At 39.0% G+C, this 21837-nt stretch overlaps 1 protein-coding gene across 2 annotated transcripts; it reads left to right on the top strand.

Annotated features, from left to right (window-relative positions):
* Positions 1 to 452: 452 nt before the first annotated feature.
* On the top strand, positions 453 to 21011 carry LOC122025281 (probable acyl-CoA dehydrogenase IBR3). 2 transcript variants are annotated; one of them, XM_042584060.1, is made up of 16 exons: positions 453 to 839; positions 1792 to 1932; positions 2177 to 2308; positions 3240 to 3428; positions 4410 to 4487; positions 5919 to 6041; positions 6150 to 6248; positions 6315 to 6432; positions 16831 to 17090; positions 17247 to 17438; positions 18498 to 18640; positions 19161 to 19245; positions 19339 to 19548; positions 19623 to 19775; positions 20218 to 20322; positions 20597 to 21011. In XM_042584060.1, exons 1-16 carry the CDS (start codon positions 567 to 569, stop codon positions 20786 to 20788), a joined length of 2493 nt encoding a protein of 830 aa, XP_042439994.1. In that variant the 5' UTR covers positions 453 to 566; the 3' UTR covers positions 20789 to 21011. The 2 variants fall into 2 exon arrangements, with proteins under 2 accessions (XP_042439994.1, XP_042439995.1); XM_042584061.1 differs by lacking the exon at positions 453 to 839 and adding an exon at positions 1044 to 1313.
* Positions 21012 to 21837: the final 826 nt, after the last annotated feature.

Raw genomic sequence — 21837 nt, 5'->3', positions numbered from 1 at the left:
TAAGAGTGTGCTATTCCATGAACCCCGTATCAGTAAATTCAATATGGAACTTGAAGGATAAATGAGTTAGTAGATAGAAGGATTCATATGTTCTGTTGATAAGATAGATAAATCAGAGAATATTAGTAAAAACAAATAATTATGATTCTTTTTTCGTTTTCTAAGAGAAAGAGGATGAAAATATCTATTATTAATTATTACATTAACTTTGTCGTCTTCTAAATAAAAATAATGATCAGTCTGTAAAAGTATTTAGATAAACATACATTATAAAAATTAGAATTATTTTTTAAATTCAGAAAAAATTATAATATTTTTTTGTATTTTCATTTATTTATTTTTTTTAAAAAATATCTGACGGACCATGCTAGGAAAGCGTCTGTTTCCTTCCTCAATCCAGGCCTCCGGATAAACAGAGTATTACTGCCTTGCTCTGTGGGTAGATAGACACTTGCCAGTAAATCCGGCTATAAGGATCCTTGGACTTCTTGCTTGACCCGTCCAGTGCTCCGGTTCCTTGTCAAAACTACTCTCTTTCTCTCTCGACCTCCGATTGCGACACCGCGATGGTGATCTTCACGTCGGAACTCCTCCGGCCGGTTAAGGCTTCCGACCGCCTCGACGAGGATGCGCTGATTCGTTACGCCATCTCCAACGTGGATGGCTTTCCCCAATCTCCGGCTAGGTTTAGCGTCTCTCAGTTTGGCCACGGTCAGTCCAATCCTACTTATTGTTTGGAGGTTGGCTCATTGGACGGGGCCGTCCAGCGCTACGTACTGCGGAAGAAGCCTCCTGGGATACTCCTCGATTCCGCCCACGCCGTCGAGAGGGAATACCAGGTTTGTTATTATAAGAAAAATGTTGTTGTTTTGCCATGTAACATGCCAACAACAGAGACGGACAGAACTTTGCCATAGCGATGAGTTATTTCTCGTAATTCCATCATCGTTCCAGATTGACAAGTTTTGTCAGATGGGATTGCATCCACAAATTGGATTTCTGGACAAACTTATCTAGTTATGGGGTTAGAGAAAGAATTTCCTTTGCAGGGAGTCCGTCCACACTGTCGTGAGTGTATACCATGTCTCATTGTGAGAAAAATGTTGTTTTGCTGGCCTAGTAGTACACCATCAGTTGTGAAGGATAGAACTTTGCCATGGGAACAAGTTATTTCCTGTAGTTCCATCACCGTTCAAGATTGGCAAGCTGCCTCAGCATGGGATTGCATGAGCCAATTGGATTTCTGAACAAACTCATCTTGCTAGGGGGTTCGTTATAAATCTCCTCCGAGGGGAGTTCACACATCTGAATAGGTGTGCATTTGCCGCTGACATCTGTTGGCACATGAACAAGAGCCATTTAACTTATTTTTAACTTGGTGCAATCAATTATAGCATGATTTTTTAATTATACGAAGAAGGTCAAGTTAAAAGCAGTTTTTAGCTGAATGACTTCTAACTCCCATTTTATTTTGGAAATTCACAGTTTCTGTAGTTACTTAGATCATATGGGAATGCCACAAGCCTCTATTTATCTCCAAAACTGTTTTAAAATAACTCTTAGTTTGAGTTGAATGGACCAGGAAACTTTTACAATAGATGCTTGTAATTTGTTGTTTTTTTTCCTTGTCAGTTTTTAGGATTAAACAGATAAATGACGTCTTGATCTGTTTGACTGTTTCCCACAACATAGGGAATTCTATTTTAGCATTATGCAGCCTTCTTAGTTATGCTTCCCTTCAAATATTGCCTAATAATTTTCATCAATTCATCTTTTTTGATTTTTGTACAGATTCTGAAGGCTTTAGGAGTCAACACAGATGTTTCAGTTCCAAAAGTCTTTTGTTTGTGCACTGATGAAAACATAATTGGAACATCTTTCTACATTATGGAGTATCTGGAAGGGCGAATTTTCTTGGATACCAAGTTGCCTGTAAGATTGCAAGATTCTTATTCTATGCTGATGTGGTATTCAGATGATTCAATATAGTACATTTTCTGTTAAATAATGAACTATAGCTTCTTACTTCATCTAATGCATCAACAAATGTAACACTTAGGTGCTGCAAATGATAGGGGACTTTGGTTAGGGGAAACAGTAATTTTTGTCTCTTTTGTGATTTTTTTTTCTTTCTTTTTGAATTAATTTGGAACAAGCTGCAATGTTTTATGGTCAGGGACTGAGTCCAGATAGGAGGAGGCTTATTTATGAAGCAACTGCAAAAACTCTAGCTTCTTTGCACAAAGTTGATGTGGATGCTATTGGCTTGCAAAAGTTTGGAAGGCGAGAAAACTACTGTAGGAGGCAGGTATTATAAGTTAATTTTAATTTTTTTTTAATCTGGAAAACTAGAACTAATCACTAATACTTTCTGTGAGTATATATGCAAACTCACAACAAATTTATGGTCTAAAAATGTACATTATTGTTTGTTTTCTAACTCTTGCTTTGAACAAAATAGAACAGATACTATTTGTTAAGAATACAGAACTGTAAGAAATTTTTTCCTAATAGTTTAAGCTTTGGGGATATAATGGTCACCAACTTAATATATAATTGTAGTATTGTTTCTTTTGTTCAATTCCTGCCAGTTTCATTAGGAAAAATGGCCTCATATAAGTAGATCCATTCATATGTTCAGCATGGAAAATCAATTCTGCCCATCCACATGATTGATAATGTCAAAAACATAAACTATAGATTTACTTTTCTGTTCCTAATAGTACTTCCAGTTATTTTAATAATTACTCTTCTAATCAAACTCAACAAGTTTTTAAAATGTCTAGAGGATTAACTTTTAGAGTCCTATTTGACATGAGTGATGTACAGTACATGGATGGTATCACAATCAGTTGTGCTAATCGTTCACCTTATATAAAAGGCAGTCCGGTGCACGAAACTCCTGTCAACGTGGGGTGTCGGGGAAGAGTCTATTGCACGCAACCTTAACCTGCATTGAAAGAGGCTATTTCCATGACCTGAATCCGTGATTACCACGTCACACGATAACAACTTTACTGTTGTGCCAAGGCTCCTCTTCATATACCATCTTAATATTTTTTTTTCTTGCTTTGAGTAATTTTTTTGCTCCATTGATCCAACTACTATACTGTTTCATCTCTCAATATATTGTTTTTACATTTTCAAATTTTATATTGAAATTTGATGTTAAACTGAGCTACATGAATCAGAAGCAGAGAAAATCTGAAAAAAATGCAAAATCATTTTTTGTCTTTCAGGTAGAAAGATGGGCAAAGCAATATCTGTCTTCTACTGGTCAAGGGAAACCTGAACGGAATCCAAAAATGTTAGATCTGATCGTTTGGCTCAGAAAAAATATCCCAGCTGAAGATTCTTTGGGTCCATCAGGCACTGGGATTGTACATGGGGACTATCGAATCGATAATCTTGTTTTTCATCCTATCAAGGTTCCTACATTTAATGCCACTCAGCTATATTTGGTGTCTTTCAGGTTTTCTGAAATATATTTCGATTATTCAATTAGCTACTTAATTTCAACGATTTAAATTGCAAATCCTATTTGATAAATTTGATTGTGATGTCATTTGATATGTTTGATTAATGTGATGATACTAAAGTAATGAAGAAATCCTAAATTTAAGATTGTTTGCACTTTTTGAAAAAGGATTTTGGAGGGGGCATTGATTGCAAAGTTATAAACTAGTGAATTTTATGTTTACAATGATATAAAACGAGATGCATTGACAACCTATAAACACCTTGCAATTGGCCAATCTATATTGATGGTTAAATGAACCCAGGTGATCACATTTGCTTGCTCAATAATGATTTATCTACTTGTATGTTAGGGCAATTCAGATAGATGATCAAATGAGAGATAATAAGTTGAGACTAGACGAATATTTACAAAGATAACCAATAGATTTATAGCTAGACATGTTGAATTGATTGGAGCTCAAGGTGTAAAGAGTAGTGAGACCAAAGAAGCTCTATTTAGGAGTGATATGAGAGATATGGATATTAGTAGTTAATACTCAGAATTAAATGGAGTACGCCATCATAGCCAGTCCCAAAAAGTTAGAAACTAACAACTTGATGATTTTAATGATGCTAATTTATGGTGCCCAATTTGGTATGCTTTATTATGATGCTAATTTATGGTGCCCAATTTGGTATGCTTTATTATGATGCTAAATGAGTACTCATATCTATGTCGTTATGCATAGAGGGAATTTTTTTTTCATATCTCAACACAACTAGCGATATAATTCCCATAGTTTTTTAATCAGATTGTACATAATTGAGTTTGAACTTTGAATTCATAAAATTTGTACCAAATGAGATACTACCGTGTGGCAACAAATAAATGTTCATTGACCTCTAATGTATGAATTATTTTTTTCCCCTTGCCTTACTTTATATTACAGGATCAAGTAATTGGCATTCTTGACTGGGAACTATCAACTTTAGGGAATCAAATGTGCGATGTTGCACACAGTGCCATGGTAATAATCCTCCACTTGTCTCTACCCTCCTGAACATATTTGAACAAATTGTTTAAACTGTCTGTTAGCTATGTATTCTTCTTTTTTTTTATGTATCGCTAGCTAATTGTTTAACTTTACTGTGTTAAATACTTTATTTTTTTTGGTTTTAGTGAAAATGATTTTTAGCTAGTAGTTTTTGTGATTATGATGTAATTTTTCAAGGCATTTTATATAGGTGAACAAAGATAATAATTGCAAGGAAATCATATCAGTGAAAAAAATTTAGTAGGCTAATATGATACTATTTTAATTGGGACTAGCATGACTTGATGACGTTGATGAATGTGGTACATTAATATGATAGTTCTGATGAAAGTAGTTCATGTAATTGGGAGCACATTTTCCTTTCTTAGTATCTCATGTTAAACATACCATAAGATTCCAAAGTTTTCATGGATTAAGGTTAAGTATGGCAACATAAATGGGTGGATGACGCATGATGAAGATGGTTAAAAAAATGATTAGCAGATTAGCTCCTACTTTGTTATAATAGAGAAAAAAAGGAGATCAAAAAAGGAATGACATTTTGTAGAATCTAAGTCATTTTAAAGGAAGGTAAAGGCATGCCTACTTTTGAGAAAAGGAGCCTAACAAGGGGGAAAGTACGAAGAAATCAATAATCTGTTGCCTACTAAAGTAGAAGAAAAAGGGAAATAAGGGGCAATTTGGATGCCCTTTCCTCACTTTTGGTTCTGGCCAAAATAGGATGAAAGAGGCATGGAAGCATTGAAAAGTGGTGAAAAGACTGTTTAACTTTGTATATCTAACGAAATTAAATGTCTAAACTTGCCATTCTTTTTCATTCGCCTTCTTTCCTCTCTTCTCAAGTAGGCAACATAAAGGAAACTCCTTTCCTCTCCCTTCTCTCCCCTCTTCCCTTCCCTAGCACTGGTCGTTTCTTTTCTCTTTTCCTTTACTCAAGTAGACATGCCTTGGAGGAGGAAATGTCAAACAAAGTGAGAGAAAGGATTCATTAACATCAAAGATTAAAATACAATAGGAAAAAATATACTTGAGAATAAGGAGAGAGAAATTAGGTCTCTATATTTATACAATTAATAGAGAAATAAACTGATGATAGAGGAAATTGTCAATGGAATATGGAGCAACTTTAGTTTGAGGGGGTGGCATAATGTGACCGAAGATCGATGATGCAAGGCACTTTCTGAGGGTTGCAAGGAAGTTCCTGTACTGAGGGAGCATCCATGATTTATTAGAGTTTGTCAGAGATGGTGGAGAAGATGGAGAGTTGCTTGATAACAGTCCCGTTGCATGACTCAGTGCAGGAAAACTACTTGTGACTTGGGAAATATATTGAAAAGCTCATTTACTAGCTTCAAACATGATTGGTTTATTCAAATCGTAGTTAATTCTTTGAATTTTTTTCAGCATTATATTCTTGATTTTGCTGAACTTGGCGAACACAAATCATATGAAGGACTGGAGACTAGCGGTATTCCAGAAGGTATTCCGTCCCTGGTAGAATACCTGGCATTATATTGTTCTGCAGCTGTAAGTAGTACCTTGACTCTCTTTTTTTCCCTATATTTTCCATAATTTCAGTTTCAATTTTATTCATCATGTTTGTTTTATCTCTTGCATAAATTCAATGATCTTCAGGGAAGGCCTTGGCCTGTTCGTGAATGGAAATTCTATATTGCCTTTTCTTTGTTCCGTGGCGCATCAATTTTTGCAGGTGTATACCATAGGTGGATTCAGGTATTAAGATCAGAAAAAATTACTTAGAAATTTGTTTTTAGTTGTGTAATAGTTTCAGATATGCAGGGTAATGCTTCAGGTGGTGAGCGAGCTCAGAATTCTGGAAAGCTAGTCAATGTCTTAATTGATGCTGCATTGGAATTTATTAATCGAGAATCTGTTCTTCCTGATATCTCTTCTTGCGGTAATCTTGTTGTGATGATTTTTTTCCAAGTCTCTCTTTATTTGAAGGAATGCTATATCCTCTTAACCACATTTTATTCTAAAGTGCTAATTCAACATCAAAACTTTATTTGTTTTATGGTTAAGCTTGAATGTGGCACCAACCAATCACACAGGGGGTGGGATGGTGCCATATACCTTTACTAAGGAAGTAAGCCATGTGTTTCGACTTTCAGATTAGGTTTCAAGGAGTTCCTTCAGTATGGGTTGCTTGGAGTTCTACAAATGAGAATTTAGGATAGAGTTTGGTATAGATGATTGAGGGGCAATTGAAGTGGGATTGTGGAAGGTTTGTTTATTGAAGTGTGATGGAGGTACAGCCATGAACATAATTTTGAGAGTGTGCACATGAGGGCCAGTACTGGCTTCTGAGTGCCATGCATCTAATCCCAAGAGTGCATTCAGACTCTTGGAAGGACCACAACAAAGGAGAATTTCTAGTTCATCCTGACTAAAAAATGCACTGTTTAGTTCGCGTGAAGAAGTTTGAAGTCCTATTTATTCCCATAGGCCATTACTGGCAGAACTATGTTATAATGAATTGCTCGGTTGTAGTATGGGAGATGATACGGCGAATAATGTGGGCCCCCAAAGTGTTAGGGTCAAAGTCCAGAAGGCCGGCTGATGTGGCAGTCAAAGTCAAGGAGGGGCCAACACTTGGGGCTAGCATGGTCATATGTCTAGTGGTCTAGCCGATCGGGTCAAGTGGTCTACCCGATTGAACCGACTGAGTGGTCTAGCCGATTGGACCTCTGGTCCGATCGGATCCCGATTTCCCCAGGATCGATGGAACCCCGAGCTGTATTAGTGTTATTCAGAGTCGAATCCTCTTCGTCTGATTGAAATGCTAGGCGAATGGCCCGACCAGACTCTTTGGCTTAGCGGAGGCTAAGTCCTTGAGAGGGTCACCATTCCTTAGCCGACCTGACCCCATCGACGAACGAGGTCCAATCGAACGATAGAGAGGACTCGATCCACCTACCATCAAAGCATATTAATGGCCCACCAACTCAACGACCTAATATTCCTTTTTGACATTTTGTGTAACGGTTATTAGAGAATCAAGGGAATATTCCCTGTACAGTCTTTATGATGGAAACTTCTACCCTGCAAAACGCAGAGGTGGTGGGTCTATTTTTGAAAAGATGTCAGAGTGTCAGAATGGTCTGTCATTTTTTGGAAATACATTGATATTCGTGTACAGAGGAAAATTAACACTATATAAGGGGTCTCTTCTTAAAGGCACAGATACATAACATTTTGCACTCAGAGCCCACTATTCATTACTACTATTCACTTCATTCCTTTTCCTCTCGAGCGCCTATTTGACTTGAGCATCAGAGTGTTTGTACTGGGACCCCTCCGTGGCCCGGTTGCTGATGTTTTAATGCTTCTATGTTTTTTTGATACACAGGATCGCTCGACACCCTCTGCTTCCAGCTCAAAGTCTTCTCATGATTAACATTGAAGCCACTTACCCAGCGCACTATCTTCCCCGCTTTCAGACAGGATCAAATTTAGCGTCGTCTGTGGAAACTTTGCCTGAATTTGAAACGTGAAGATGGAAGAGACTAGACGATTCACCATAGTTACTTTGTCGCAAGAAGATTTGGAATTGCTAGTGATCGCTCGAGCGCAGAAGTTGATGCAACAACAAGAAGCAGCAACCAGGGGTGTCCTTTGCCAAACGACCCAACTGTACCGATGACGGGCCCCCACACCGAGCGAGGGACTCGAGTGGAAGGGCCGACGGAGTTCCAATTGATTCCTCCTCCGGTCGGCTTCATGCAAGCACCTGTACAGCCAATCAGCCTTCCACCCGTGCCTCCATCCCCGCTCGCATATTATCGAGCATTGTTTTACACGCCCTTTGATGATATGGGTTGAGCGGAGAGGCCCCAAGGATTATCTTCTGGAGATGCACTTGCTCAAGATATTTGGAAGGGGAAAGCTCTGATGGTGAGCAGCTCCCCTGAGCGGGCAAGTATGTCGTTCTCTTAGGAAATATTCAAGGACAAATCGTCAGGCCGTTTTCGACCCTTAACAATTGGAGAGTATGGAGGAGCGACTAACTTGGAAGATCATCTACTCATTTAAAAATGTAGCTATCCTCCATCAATACACGGATGACGTCAAATCGGCTCGGCACAAAGATGGTTCAACTGACTTCTGCCAACTCCATTGTTTCTTCAAGGAATTTTGCAAGACATTCCTCCACCACTTCGCCAACAACCGTCGATACCACAAGACCATGCTAAGTTTATTTCCCCTCAAGAAAGGATCTAAGGAGATGCTGAGGGCATACATCAAACGGTTCAACCAAGTGGCCATGAATGTTCTTTCGGTCACTCCAGAGATTCTAGTGAGTGACTGCTCTTAAGGGCTCATAGATAGGGACTTCTTATGGTCCCTGACCACAAAGCCCCTAGAGCTTTCAACCATTTGCTTGGAAAGGCGACCAAGTACATCAATGTGGAGGAGGCTTAGTTCGCTCGGAAGGAGGAGATAGCAGCACCTGCTCTTGTCCCTGCCTCTGAACACCGTGCTCCTCTCCCGCCTCTTCCACAAAAGGACTCTGAGCGGGACCCAGTCGCATCATCACGAGCAGAGGCCTAATGCTGGACAACATGTGGAAGTCGATTGGGTACTGTTCGCCGAGTCCCGGCAATGGGTCCAGCCTTTCTACACTTATCACGAGAACTCATAGCACTCAAGAGTGTTATAGGTACAAGCAAGGGAGGCGTGTTATAGGTACAAGCAAGGGAGGTGCAGAGCGGCCAACCAAGAGTTCTAGTCCTTTTACAGCTCAGGCTAGTTTAATTATTAAGAGAAAGCTAGAGTCATTCTTATCTCTTAGGACAGATGGACGGCTCCCCGAGGCTCAGTCCAAAATATCTTTAAAGAGTAAGATTTGGATATCTGAGTTTTTGGATTTTGGGGTCCACTATGCTTCTTTACGGTGGTGCGTCTCTTACACGTTGCAAGATGTTCTGAGCTTTAATAAAGAGGTCCAATAATTCATCTCTAGCTTTTGTCACTTCCGGGAGGGAATTTTTAAAGTAGAGGCCACCTTTGAGTTGTCCTCGATATTCAAAATCTGCTTTCTTGGCATCATTGATAAGCTTGAGTTCCCATATACTGTTGAGGACGTGGCGTGATGCCGTCCACTCAATGTCTTCAAGATGGGCTCTGAGATCTTTTTCTTGTGGCCCAAAGATCCTTGGGCTTGGGCTTCTGCCTCTGCTGAGTTCCTCATATTGGTCCAGCAGTTGATAAGGTCCTTCAGGTGTTGGGATGCCTTGGTATCGGGCTTCTTCTTCAGCTGTATTAATGCTTCCTCTACTTGAGCTAAGACTGAACAGTCTTTTTCTTGAGGCGTCCATGGTCCTGTAATAGAGCAAACAAGTCGAGATAGGGCGTTAGCGAGGGTATTATCTTTACCTTCAATATGCTGGAATTGAACATCAATCCCTAGCCCAGTGATGAAGTCAGTGAAAGCCACCCATCGGACTCTAGAAGGTTTATTCTGGGCTGATTTATTAAAGAAATTGATAATCGCCTGACAATCAGTTCTTATTAAAACCTCCTCTTTATCAAGATAATATATTTTGAAATTGTTGAGGTTGTTCATTACTGCATGTATCTCGGCATCAATGGTTGATTTTGGAGGAGAGAATTTGCCACTCGCATAAGCACTAATCAGCTCAGATGTTTTGGGGTCAAATTTGTGAGGTTTCCATTTAAGGATTCCTCCCCATCCTTCCATGCACCCATCTGCCTCAATAATAACATAGCATGATACTGGGGGAATGTTGAGCTCTGGAAGGTTTTGGACTACTTTCTTTATTTGCCTAACCAAGGACCAGTCCTGGGAATTCATTCGTCTTTCCCCTGTCGGTGATGTTTTTGAATATAAAGGGCCAAGCATTTTCCCCAGGTTAGGGATATAGGCACGAGCATAATTGAGAAGACCCAACCATGACCTTAATCCCTTTGTTGTCTTTAATTCTTCTTCTTTAAAATCTGCAACCTTTGAAATAATATGAGGTTGGAGCTTTATTTTAGATTGTCCAATTGTTGCTCCCAAGAATTCCACCGTGGGACTTCCAATCTTCATTTTTGTAGGACTGAGTATAAGTCCATTTTTCTTGCAAATATTCAAAAGTACCTTGAGATGATCTTGATGTTCTTCTTCATTTTCTGAGAAAACTAAAATATCATCAATATATACTGCTATAAACTTTCCAGTACCTTTGAAACAAAAGTCCATTTTTCGCTGGAAGACTGCAGGGGCATTTTTCAAGCTAAAAGGCATGACCAACCATTCATATAATCCATCTGGTACCCAGAAAGCTGTCCATGGGATGGATTCCGGACTCATTGCCACTTGATGGAAGTCGCTTTTCAAATCAAATTTGGAATAAATTTTACTTCTTCCAACCCTCTGAATAATTGTATTTATGTCAGGCAGACTATACTGATCTTTATGAGTATTGTCGTTGAGTCTCTTGTAATTGAATACCATGCGTTCTTTACCTTTCTTTTCTTGTCCTGTCTGCGGATCAATAGTGGTGCTAGAGTATACTATAATTGCAGTTGTTCTGTGCTTGCTACTACTGGGCTTTATAACCTTCAGTTTTAATAGTGCACTTACATGCTTTTGAAAAGAGTCTTGCATTTTAGGTGTCACATGCTTGAGGGGTCTGTCTTCAACAACAAGATCAGGATTCTTTAAGTCTAATCTGCAAAGTATCTTGTTAGAAGCCCAATATTTCATAGGATCGTCCCCAATATATCCTATATCAGTTAGTTCTTTGATAAAATTCTTCAAACCTTGACTGGGATTCCATGTGCATACCTGTTCTTGAATTTGGTTATATTCTTCTTCTTCTACCTCTAATTCTTCAATTGAGGGGGCTATAGGAACGGTCTGCTGAGTCTTGATTGTAGTCACATTCTTGTAGAATGTTACTTCATCTCCTTCAATTCTTACTCCCCCGTGCATAGCCCTGATAAAGTTACATCCCAAAATCATTGTTATGTTACCTCCAAGAGTAAGAGGGAATGCATATGTGTACGGTATCCGGAAGCAATGTTCCCCTATTCGCATAGCTCCATACTTCAGCTTTTTATTGGCTGTAGTCTTTGAATTAATTCCGCTGAAATTCACAATAAAAGTGTTATCTTCAATAGCCGAGGGAGGTATGGATACCTGATCAATGCAACAAGTTGTAGCCCCAGTATCTAAAATTGCATTAACTCTGAATTTATCAACTCCTGGGATGTCTAGTTCAACTGTGAGATTAAATAATCCATTACTCTTTATCCTGGGTTGTTGTGCTTCTTCTACTGAAAATACATTTTCTCTTCCAGAGTCAATAAAAACATTTATTTCCTCGTCTTCCTCATGATCTCCGAGTGCCTCTTCATTAATCTTTTGAAGTCTTCTTTTAAGGTCTAAATTTTCCAGTTCTAAGGCATCATTTTTTAAACGAAGTTCTTCATTTTCGGCATCAACTTCCAGCTTATCAGCACTTGCTATTCTGATGATCTTCTCATTTTTTTCATTAAATTCTTGCAGGAGGATATTTTGCTGATGTTCCGCAAGAGACTCAATTCTTGATATTTCTTGCTTCAATCTTTCTATCTCTGTTTTAGCCCATGCTATGTAATTTTGTTGTTCCTGTATCAGATTATTTGGAATAAAGGGTATAGGAACAGACCTTTCAACAGGGATTGTCATATCGAAGTAGTTCTTGGTACACATTCCACAAGATGTGATATGGCATAAGCTGCAGTGCATCCGGTGTTTCTTCATAGTTTCTCTTTTACAACAGGTACACCTTAGGTATGGAGCATTTATTTCTCCATTGATTTCCCAAACATGATTACAATCATGTTGAGCTTTCGGTATTTTTACCATTGGTTGTCATCCCCCAGATTTTCCTATCATATATGAATTGGTGTTTTCTATAAAAACACAAAGGAATTCTGAGTTAAGGATAGAATTAACCTGATGGTCCTCGCCTTCTGAGATACTATATATAGCATCTGATTGATCTTCACTTTCATTAACAGAAAGAATTTCATAGTCATCTGGTAATTCCAGTCCTTCAAATAAAGCTACTCTTTTTACATTTTTGTATTCCTTCGGGCAGTCTCTCGCAAAATGTCCTTCTTCTCCACAAAGGAAGCATTTGCATTTCTTGTTTCTTATTAGATGCTTCTTCTTTTCAATTCGTGCATGGGATTGATGAGGTTTACCTTTATATGTAGTGGATTTTCTGATTCCATACTTCCTTTTTGAATCTTTATAATAGTCAGGAATAGGAATTTGACTGCAGAAGGTTAAATCTTTAAGAGGGCCCCCGGAACCCTTCCAGGCGCCCCGACCAAGGCTATAAATATAGCCTTGGTCCAGAAGCTTAAAACAACTCAGAGAAATTCATTTCCAACGCTTGTACGCTTCAGTTTTAGATTAGCTTCCTTGTTTTGCGCTTTCACTGCTGTAAGAGGATTCTCCGCTTGAAGGAGATACTAGTGCGACATTCCTTGGATTAGCAACCTCCTTGGTTGTAACCAAGTAGGAGTGTAATCGAGCCGAGCCGAACTCTTGGATGCTTGAGTTTGGCTCGTTTATAATCGAGCCGAGCTCGAGCTTTATTTAACGAATATATTCATGGCTCACGAGCTTATTCGAGCTTTTATCGAGTCTAAACGAGCTTAATAAATATAAATTATAAATTTAAATATTCATTAAAAATTAAATTATATATTTTAAAAAAATTATAATATTCTTGTTAAAATTTATAATTTTATTCTAATAAATAAATTTAATATATTTGTCTATGTTTTTCATAAGTAAAGTGTAAAATTTATAAATTCAATATCAAAACTATTATTATTTTTATTTAAAATTTGATTTATGAGCTTAATGAACATGTTCACGAGCTAACAAGCCGAATATTGTGAAGCTTGAGCTTGGTTTATTTATCTTAACGAGCCTCATTAAACGAGCTCAAACGAGCTTTTATCGAATCGAGCTTCGAATAGCTCACGAACGGCTTGGCTCATTTACACTCCTATAACCAAGTAAAAATATCTTGTGCCTCTTTCTTTAGTTTCTGTTCAATTTATTTTATGCAAGTGTTTTGTTGAAAGTTCGAGAAGGGTGTTTTTGTTTTTATCTTTTCAGGGTTATTCAACCCCCCTTCTAGCCGGCCGCAACGGTCCTACAGAAACTTCCGTCGTATGATCCACTGCCTGACCAGGACCATGCCATCTGTTGAAGGCACGGGCTCCCAGAAGGATATCGCAGATCCTCCTTTTGTCCGTTACTGGGCCGAGCGGGTGAGCCATTCGACCAACCATTAGTCGTCCGAACGCTATCGTTCTCGGGTCGAGTGGGATGGCCGGTCGGCCAACCACTCACTGCCCGAGCTCCGCTTTGCATGTAATCTGCTTGGTCGTGGCTCCACTTGGCTCCGCTTGGCTCCGCTCCGCGGTTTGATGTAAGTCCGAGCGGGGCTGGTCGCTCGGCGTGTGCCTCACCGACACACTTCTCTGAGCGTCAGAAGTTCGGTATGTAACCGAGCTATGATGATGTTGGATCGGACCTTCTCTATCCCAGTCGAGCGAGTGGGTCGCCCGACCGGCCAATGGTACAGGGGCGTTGACCGTCCTGACTTTGACTTCCACCGTGGCAATGACCCTCCACTGGGTGTGCCCCTCATCACCGCATCAGATACAATAGTAAAGGGAGGTTGAATTTCTCACCAAAGCTGTTAGACAGTTGGGCTCGGATACGACTAAACCCGAAGATATACATAACACCCTCTGCTAGCGGTTTGTGAATGTTAAACTTCATGCCGGACAACTGACTGGAGACGGTGAGGTAGACCAGCTCCCATCAAAGTACTCCTAGCTTGGGAGTCGGGGGCAACTCCATTTGTCAGTCAGTCGGGAAGGCTACTAGAGGGACCAGTCGGATATAAAAGTAATGGGACTTCTAACCTTTGTTGGAAGTGGACGTCTTAATGAAAAAAATGACGTACGTTTGGGCCTAAAGGATAAAAACATTTGGCTCGAATTTCTTAGGATAATAAAAATAATGAAATATTCGGGGTGTAAGGGGACCTGGTTCAAGAGAAATAGGATGATGACTCAACATAGTAACCTAATGGAATTGGGGGCTAATGGTTGGAGTAGAATGTGGAAGTAGTTACAAATTTCGGTGAAGAAGGGATGTAAGGGAAAACGAAGATCGACCAAAAATTGGTCCTTGAAGAAAGTTAGGTTGCCAGCAAGCGAAAGGTTGAGACAATTGTAGCCAGGTGGAATGATGATGTGGTGGTCTTGGGGGAGATTATAAGTAAGACGCATCTGGTTCACTTCCTCGTAGTTGAAGTCAGAGGTGGTGAAAGTGCACCAGAGATCGTAGATAGCAGTGGGAAGAGTGGTAGCCATGAGGAGGAAAAGTGAACGGAGAAGGGAAGGAAAATGAACTTACGATGGAAAGATAGAACTTGAACCGTCACCGACGACAGTAATGGAAGGTGAGGAAGAAGGCAAAGAAGATGAAACCCTAGTGGTGGCCTCCTACAGCCGTCCGATCATGGGAGCGATGGAGAAAGGATTAATCGGGAGGGATCATTGAATTTGAATTGTTAGAGGTCACATCAAATCACAATAGTAGCCTGTTCAAATATTCTTTTCACAGGCGTGTGCATGTGGCGGAAAGATGCATGTCACATTTATTAGGGATGGAAGGCGGTAAATATGCTTATGATAAAAATATGTGCTCATTATACTAAGCATTAATAGTAAGTGACGTGCCCTGTTTTCAAGGCACTAGTGTGACGTTAGCTCGAGCCAAGTGAGGGAACAGGACCAAGTGTTCGATCGGAGAACAAGAGACACAAGTGTCTAGTCAGTCGGGCTTGCAGCTTCCTTTGACTAGACTTAGAGAGGAGACTTATGATATGCCGAATAATGTGCGGCCCCTGAAGTCGGGGTTAAAGTCAAGAAGGTCGGCTGATGTGGCGATTAAAGTCAATGAGGGGTCAACATTCGGGGCTAGCATAATCATTTGTCTCAACTGAGTGGTCTGGTCGATTGGACCGGCTGAGTGGTCTAGCGGATCGGATCTCGAGTCCCCAGGATCGATGGAACTCCGAGATGTATTAGTGTCATTCAGAGCCGAGTCCTCTTGGTCTGATTGGATATGCTAGGTGAACTGCCCGACTAGACTCTTTGCCCGAGTGGAGGTCGAGTCCTTTAGAGGGTCATCATTCCTTTTTGGCTGGGCAAAGAGGTTGAGTCCTCAAGAGGGTCACCATTCCTTAGTCGACCCGATCCCATAGGCGAATGAGGTCCAATCGAACGATAGAGAGGACTCAACCGACCTACCATCAAAGCAAATTAATGACCCACCAATCCAACGACCTAATGCTACTTTTTGGCGTTTTGTGTAACAGTTGTCACAGAATCAAGGGAATATGTTCCTTTTTGGCATTTTGTATAACGGTTGTCAGAAAATCAAGGGAATATTCCTTGTGCAGTGGAAGCTTCTACTCTACAAAGCGCAGAGGTGGTGGGTCTATTTTTGGAAAGATGTCAGAGTGTCAGAATGGTTGATCCGTTGTTGGAAATATATCGATATTTATGCACAGAGGAAAATTAATACTATATAAGGGGTCTCCTCCTAAAGGTGCAGGTACACAACATTACGCACTTAGAGCTCACTGTTCATTACTACTGTTCACTACATTCCTTTTCCTCTCGAGCATCTATTTGACTTGAGCGTCGGAGTGCTTGCGTCGGGACACTCCTTGACCCGATTGCCCTGTTGTAGACGTTTTTTTGCTTCTACGTTCTTTTTTGACATGCAGGATCGCTCGACGCCCTTTGCTTTCAGTTCAAAGTCTTCTAACAGTCAACATTGAAGTCATCTACCCAGGGCACCATCTTCCCCACTTTCAAAGAGATCCTTGGCATGCACATAGTGTCATGGCAGACACGTTTCTTCTGCGTTAAAAATTTTCCTAGTGTATTTCTTCTTGCCATGTTCTTGTGGCCCTAATTCCCTTCGGCTGTACTTGAAAAAGAACCTTGTTAGTCAAAAATTTTCCACTTGCTACTTGATATTTATCAGAGCATGTGTTTTCCTTTGTATTGATTTGGTGAAAAAAATATATTAAAAGTGGATTAGCCTCCCTATTCAGGAACCAGCTGTAAAATATGTGTTTTCCTTTGTTCCATTAAACTTTTACCATACTTGCATTGTTTAGTATTCTGGATCCATTTAGGTTAGATCTAGTTCTTGCAAAGGCCTACAAGTTTGTCTGTGTACCGTGTTCAGGAATTGTGAATCCCAGCGTAGCTGTGTCATTAGAAGATGAGAATCAACATTCCATGATGGTGCAAGGACTACTTATGCCCACTCAAAAGGTTTTGAACCTCAGGAAGAAGTTATTGAAGTTTTTGCAAGAACAGATATACCCGAGGGAAAGTGAGTTTTACAGTATGGCACAGTCAAGTAGCCGTTGGACGATTCATCCAGAAGAAGAAAAGCTAAAATGGTTAGCCAAACAGGAAGGCCTTTGGAACTTATGGATTCCAGTAAGGTTTTATCTTCTTGTTTTTATTCACAATCTTAATTTGTTTCTTATGGAAAGGGAATGAGCTTGATGGTTTGTGTTCAGTAACTTGATTACCTGCTTTTCCAGTTGGTGTTTGATTTGGTTTTTGTTGCATGCCATATTGATAAATCTGTAGGCTGACAGTGCTGCTAGAGCAAGAAAAATACTTGAAGGAGAAGGGCACGTTTCTGGTGGAGTTTGGACTAACAACTTACTAGGTGCTGGGCTTTCCAACCTTGAGTATGGATATCTGTGTGAGATTATGGGCCGTTCGATTTGGGCACCACAGATTTTCAACTGCGGTGCACCAGACACAGGAAATATGGAGGTAACATAATGTCTATATATGTTGTTACTTTATCTATGTTACAGTCATCAATTTTCTTTTGTTCTTTAATAAACTATCTACTATTCCATATTTACCTTCTTCCTAGTGTCAAGCCACACATGCATACATCTTTTAGATATGCTATTAAGTATAACTCTGCATTGTGTATTTTAGTTCTGTATTAACTAATTAATCATGAAAACATCATTATGTAGGACATGTTATATTCTTTAAGGACACCAATTTTATATATATATTAAATATCTGTTATTTTTAGTTGCATGGTGGTGATCAACTTGAAGTTTAGATGGAGGATCCCAGGCTATAATATTCATGTAAATAGAGGGTGGGTTGCTTAAGCCTGTATAGTTGTATTTACGTTGCATCCACAGGCTTTGAGAATCCAAGATTGATGAAAAAAGGTACAAGGAAAGAAAATAAATTGTATATAAGGTTCAATGTGCTTTAATAGATGGTTATGCTGAGCATGACTAACTGCTGCATTCCATTATTTATTGTGCACAGGGTAATGGATGATGAAGTAAGAAAAAAATATCTTTAAGCCTAGAAGATCAGCAAACATTATTGTACATGTTGATAAGATCATTATTGAGTATCGGAATGGTTTTTCATCTCAGTGAAATTTTGTATTGGACACACTTAGATTTGTGTCTGATTCTGGACTTGTGGAGTGTGGATACCCTAACAGATCTTCAACTTATGGCTTGTTAGGAGATGATGTCAAACCTAGCAAATATGTCATCATTTGAATACAAAACAAATCTTTTGCTCTACCTATTGATTGAAAAGAGATGGACAATTCTACAAAATATAAGTTCTGTAGCTAAGCTGAGTGATTAATAAGTTAGAGGTTAGAAAAGATGTTTTTCATCTGCAATTTTCTGGATTTTCTGTTACAGTTGCGTTAATTTCCTTATAGTCAACAGTGAAATCAGCAATGATAATTTGGTATAATAGCTTGTAGTTATCTGCAATTTATGATTCTTTTTGCTATGTAATATTAAGGGCATGTTCTGCAACATTATTATCTTCATTCAGGTTTTGTTGAGGTATGGCAACAAGGAGCAACTAAAAGAATGGCTGATTCCCTTGCTAGAAGGAAACATTCGATCCGGATTTGCAATGACTGAGCCACAAGTTGCATCTTCTGATGCAACCAACATTGAATGCTCAATAACTAGGTAGGATTCACTCATCTTAGTCACTCCTTGAACATGTATAATCTACTATAGTTTGGTGTTACTGTCGAGCTTTCTCCAATTTACAATTTTTTTTTTTCATAATTTTCTTTCCAGTTTCTGTTGACTGCACATCTTTGTTTTTGTTGTTTATCCAACACATGCCATGTTATTTTTTTACTGGTTTTTAGTATGGTCATCAGTTACCTTGCTACCTAGAAAAATTGGAACTATAAAATTATGATTAGTTCTTTTTAGTAGCTCGGTGGCAAATTAGAAATTAATTTTTCAATAGTACATGTCAGCACTGTGAGAAGCATAGTTGTTGTAACTTCTATAAAGCACCCTGATAATACTATTTTTAGCCTAGAATGCTTGGATGCTACTGAAAATAGTATTGTACTGGCATTTTGTACTATTAAAACCTTTGTTTCATCATAATTGGATCTTATAAGACTCATTCAACCTGATGCTAAATGTGCTTCTTTTACGTCGAGATGATCATTCTACAAATTTGACATAGGGAAGGCGACTTCTACATCATAAATGGAAAGAAGTGGTGGACAAGTGGAGCAATGGATCCTAGATGCAAAGTCCTCATAGTGATGGTATGTTTCAGTAATAAAACCAATTATTTTGTTTATTACTAGAATGAGTAATCTGTTTTCGATAACTAGTGTGAAATTCAACACCACATGTAGGGAAAAACGGATTTTTCTGCTGCTTTGCATAAGCAGCAATCAATGATCTTAGTGGATGTCAATACTCCTGGGGTGTGCATAAAAAGACCCTTGCTCGTTTTTGGTTTTGATGATGCACCTCATGGCCATGCTGAAATAGTTTTTGAAAACGTCCGTGTACCTGTGAAGAATATTCTTCTGGGGGAAGGCCGGGGATTTGAGATTGCCCAAGTATGTCTTATCTTCCATGACTCGGTACATGAGGTGTCATTTTTCATGATATCTCAGCATCACTATATTTTCAGGGTAGACTTGGACCAGGCAGATTACATCATTGCATGAGACTTGTAGGAGCTGCAGAACGTGGTATGCAGATGGCAGTTGAAAGAGCACTCAAGAGGAGAGTCTTTGGAAAGTTAATAGCTGAACAGGGATCATTTTTATCAGACCTTGCCAAGGTTATTTGACTTGATTTTTATTTTTGTCTTAATGCTTAGTATATATCATGTTTCAGTAGTTTTAGTTGGGTTATATTATCAGTATTCAATCTACTATGGTTGATTATTAATGATGCGAATGACTGAACATGACTAAATGATATCTTTCTTTTATGACCATAATCTGTTTGTAGTTGGGGAAACAAACGCGTGTTTGGTTAATGCAATAGAATTGATGAGTAATAGAGGCTATTTTAAGTGGAATAGAAAAGGTTTAAAATTTTTAAAAAGTATCTGGGTTATAGAATGGAACAGATGTCAAATTATTCTTTTTATGTTTAGTTCCTCGAAATGTTACGAAAAATAAATGAGGGATAATTTTCATAATGATAAAATATACCTAAAATATTTATTTTATCAATGCACCCCTCTGATTTTATACGCCTATCCTTGTCTGATGCAGTGTCGCATTGAATTGGAGAAAGCAAGGCTGCTTGTTCTCGGAGCTGCTGATCATCTTGATCGTTTTGGGAACAAGGAAGCTCGAAAAATAATTGCTATGGCCAAGGTAAGATGATGCTTTGCCTTTCTAACAAGCTCGAAATACGGACAGTTAGTTTTGGGGGGGAATAGTTAAGTCACTCGCTTCTGAGCACTTAGCCTTCAGGCAGTTTTTCTAGCAAGCCTGGCCTCATCCCTCCCAGTCACTCATTCAATCCTGACTGAGTGCATATGCGTGAGTGATTTGTCTCAGGCTGTGTAGACTACTGTACTAGTCCGCTGTGGTTCGAGATAAGCACTGTTAGTGATGCTCTAAATATCTTGCTTTTGGAACATGACAGGTATCAACGCCAAATATGGCATTGAAGGTGCTTGACTTTGCGATCCAAGTTCATGGAGCTGCTGGTGTATCGTCAGAAACTGTTCTGGCACATTTATGGGCTGCTGCTCGCACTCTGCGGATTGCTGATGGTCCCGATGAAGTTCATCTAGGAACCATAGGCAAGTTAGAGCTTAAAAGAGCCAAGCTTTAGAGTGTTCGGTACGTGTTAACTCTGGCAAAAACAAGATCAAACAAGAATAAAGCACACCAAACTGATACCAGCTCAGGGATGATCTGGAGTCTAGAGCTTGTATTGCTATTTAACACTTTGCAATTGGTAGTTGGATATCAGTAATTCAAAGTGACTACTTGGAAATAGACATAGTTGGTTAAATTTGTTGGTATGTTGATTAATTCGATTTTCTTTTGTTTTCCATGTTGCAATAGGCGTGAGACGAACTGAATTGAGTAATATTTTTAAAATTAAAGTGGCCTTTGAACCAGTATGCCATCTAATTGATTAGTTTTTTAGATTGAATCGGGGCCAAATCCAGAGATTTTTTCCCCATCAATTCAATTGGTTCAAATTGTGTGGGGTTCCATAAACAAAGCAAGTATCTGCAGCATTACATAACTTTAGATATATTTAAATGCGGCCTAAACTTGAGAACTAAACATAATTGAGTATCCAAATTGGACGCAAAAGTGAAACATAATTGATTGTGTGTAATATCATTTTTAGAGATGATGGTTATCTCACTGTAGATTCCATCCGTCATTATATATATCAAACTTGAAACCAAAGCAACTGTTTACTTGCTGTAATCTAGTTAAAAGGTGTAGTTGCAAAAGGGCTCTTGGAGGAAACATAAACGTAGGGGAGTTACTTTTTTATATCTCTATCATGTTTTATATATAATTGGTCATATCATGAAACTTGGAAGTGAGCGAGGCCAACCACATTAAAGATGGAAGTATTTCCTTGAAGTTAAGCAAAAGGTTAAAAAGTATATCAGAGCTGAAAGCAACCTCCAGCTAGCTACCAATTCCAATTATATCTGCCACACACGCACAAACAAACAAATGAAGCCACCAACAGAGCCATGAGGTTTACAGGCAAGCAACATGGTGATCTCCATCATCCCAAATCAATTAATAATCTCCACTTTCATTATTGAATTCCTTCTTCGTTATCCTTTTGTTTTTCATGGACAAACAATCAAGAAAGCACCATCAGTTTTCAGAATCACATCAGTGGGA

The sequence above is a fragment of the Zingiber officinale genome, chromosome 9B (genome assembly GCF_018446385.1).
Source record: "Zingiber officinale cultivar Zhangliang chromosome 9B, Zo_v1.1, whole genome shotgun sequence".
Classification (NCBI taxonomy): Eukaryota; Viridiplantae; Streptophyta; class Magnoliopsida; order Zingiberales; family Zingiberaceae; genus Zingiber; species Zingiber officinale.
Note: the sequence above shows the minus strand (reverse complement) of the source record. Positions and strands in the feature narration are given on the sequence as shown.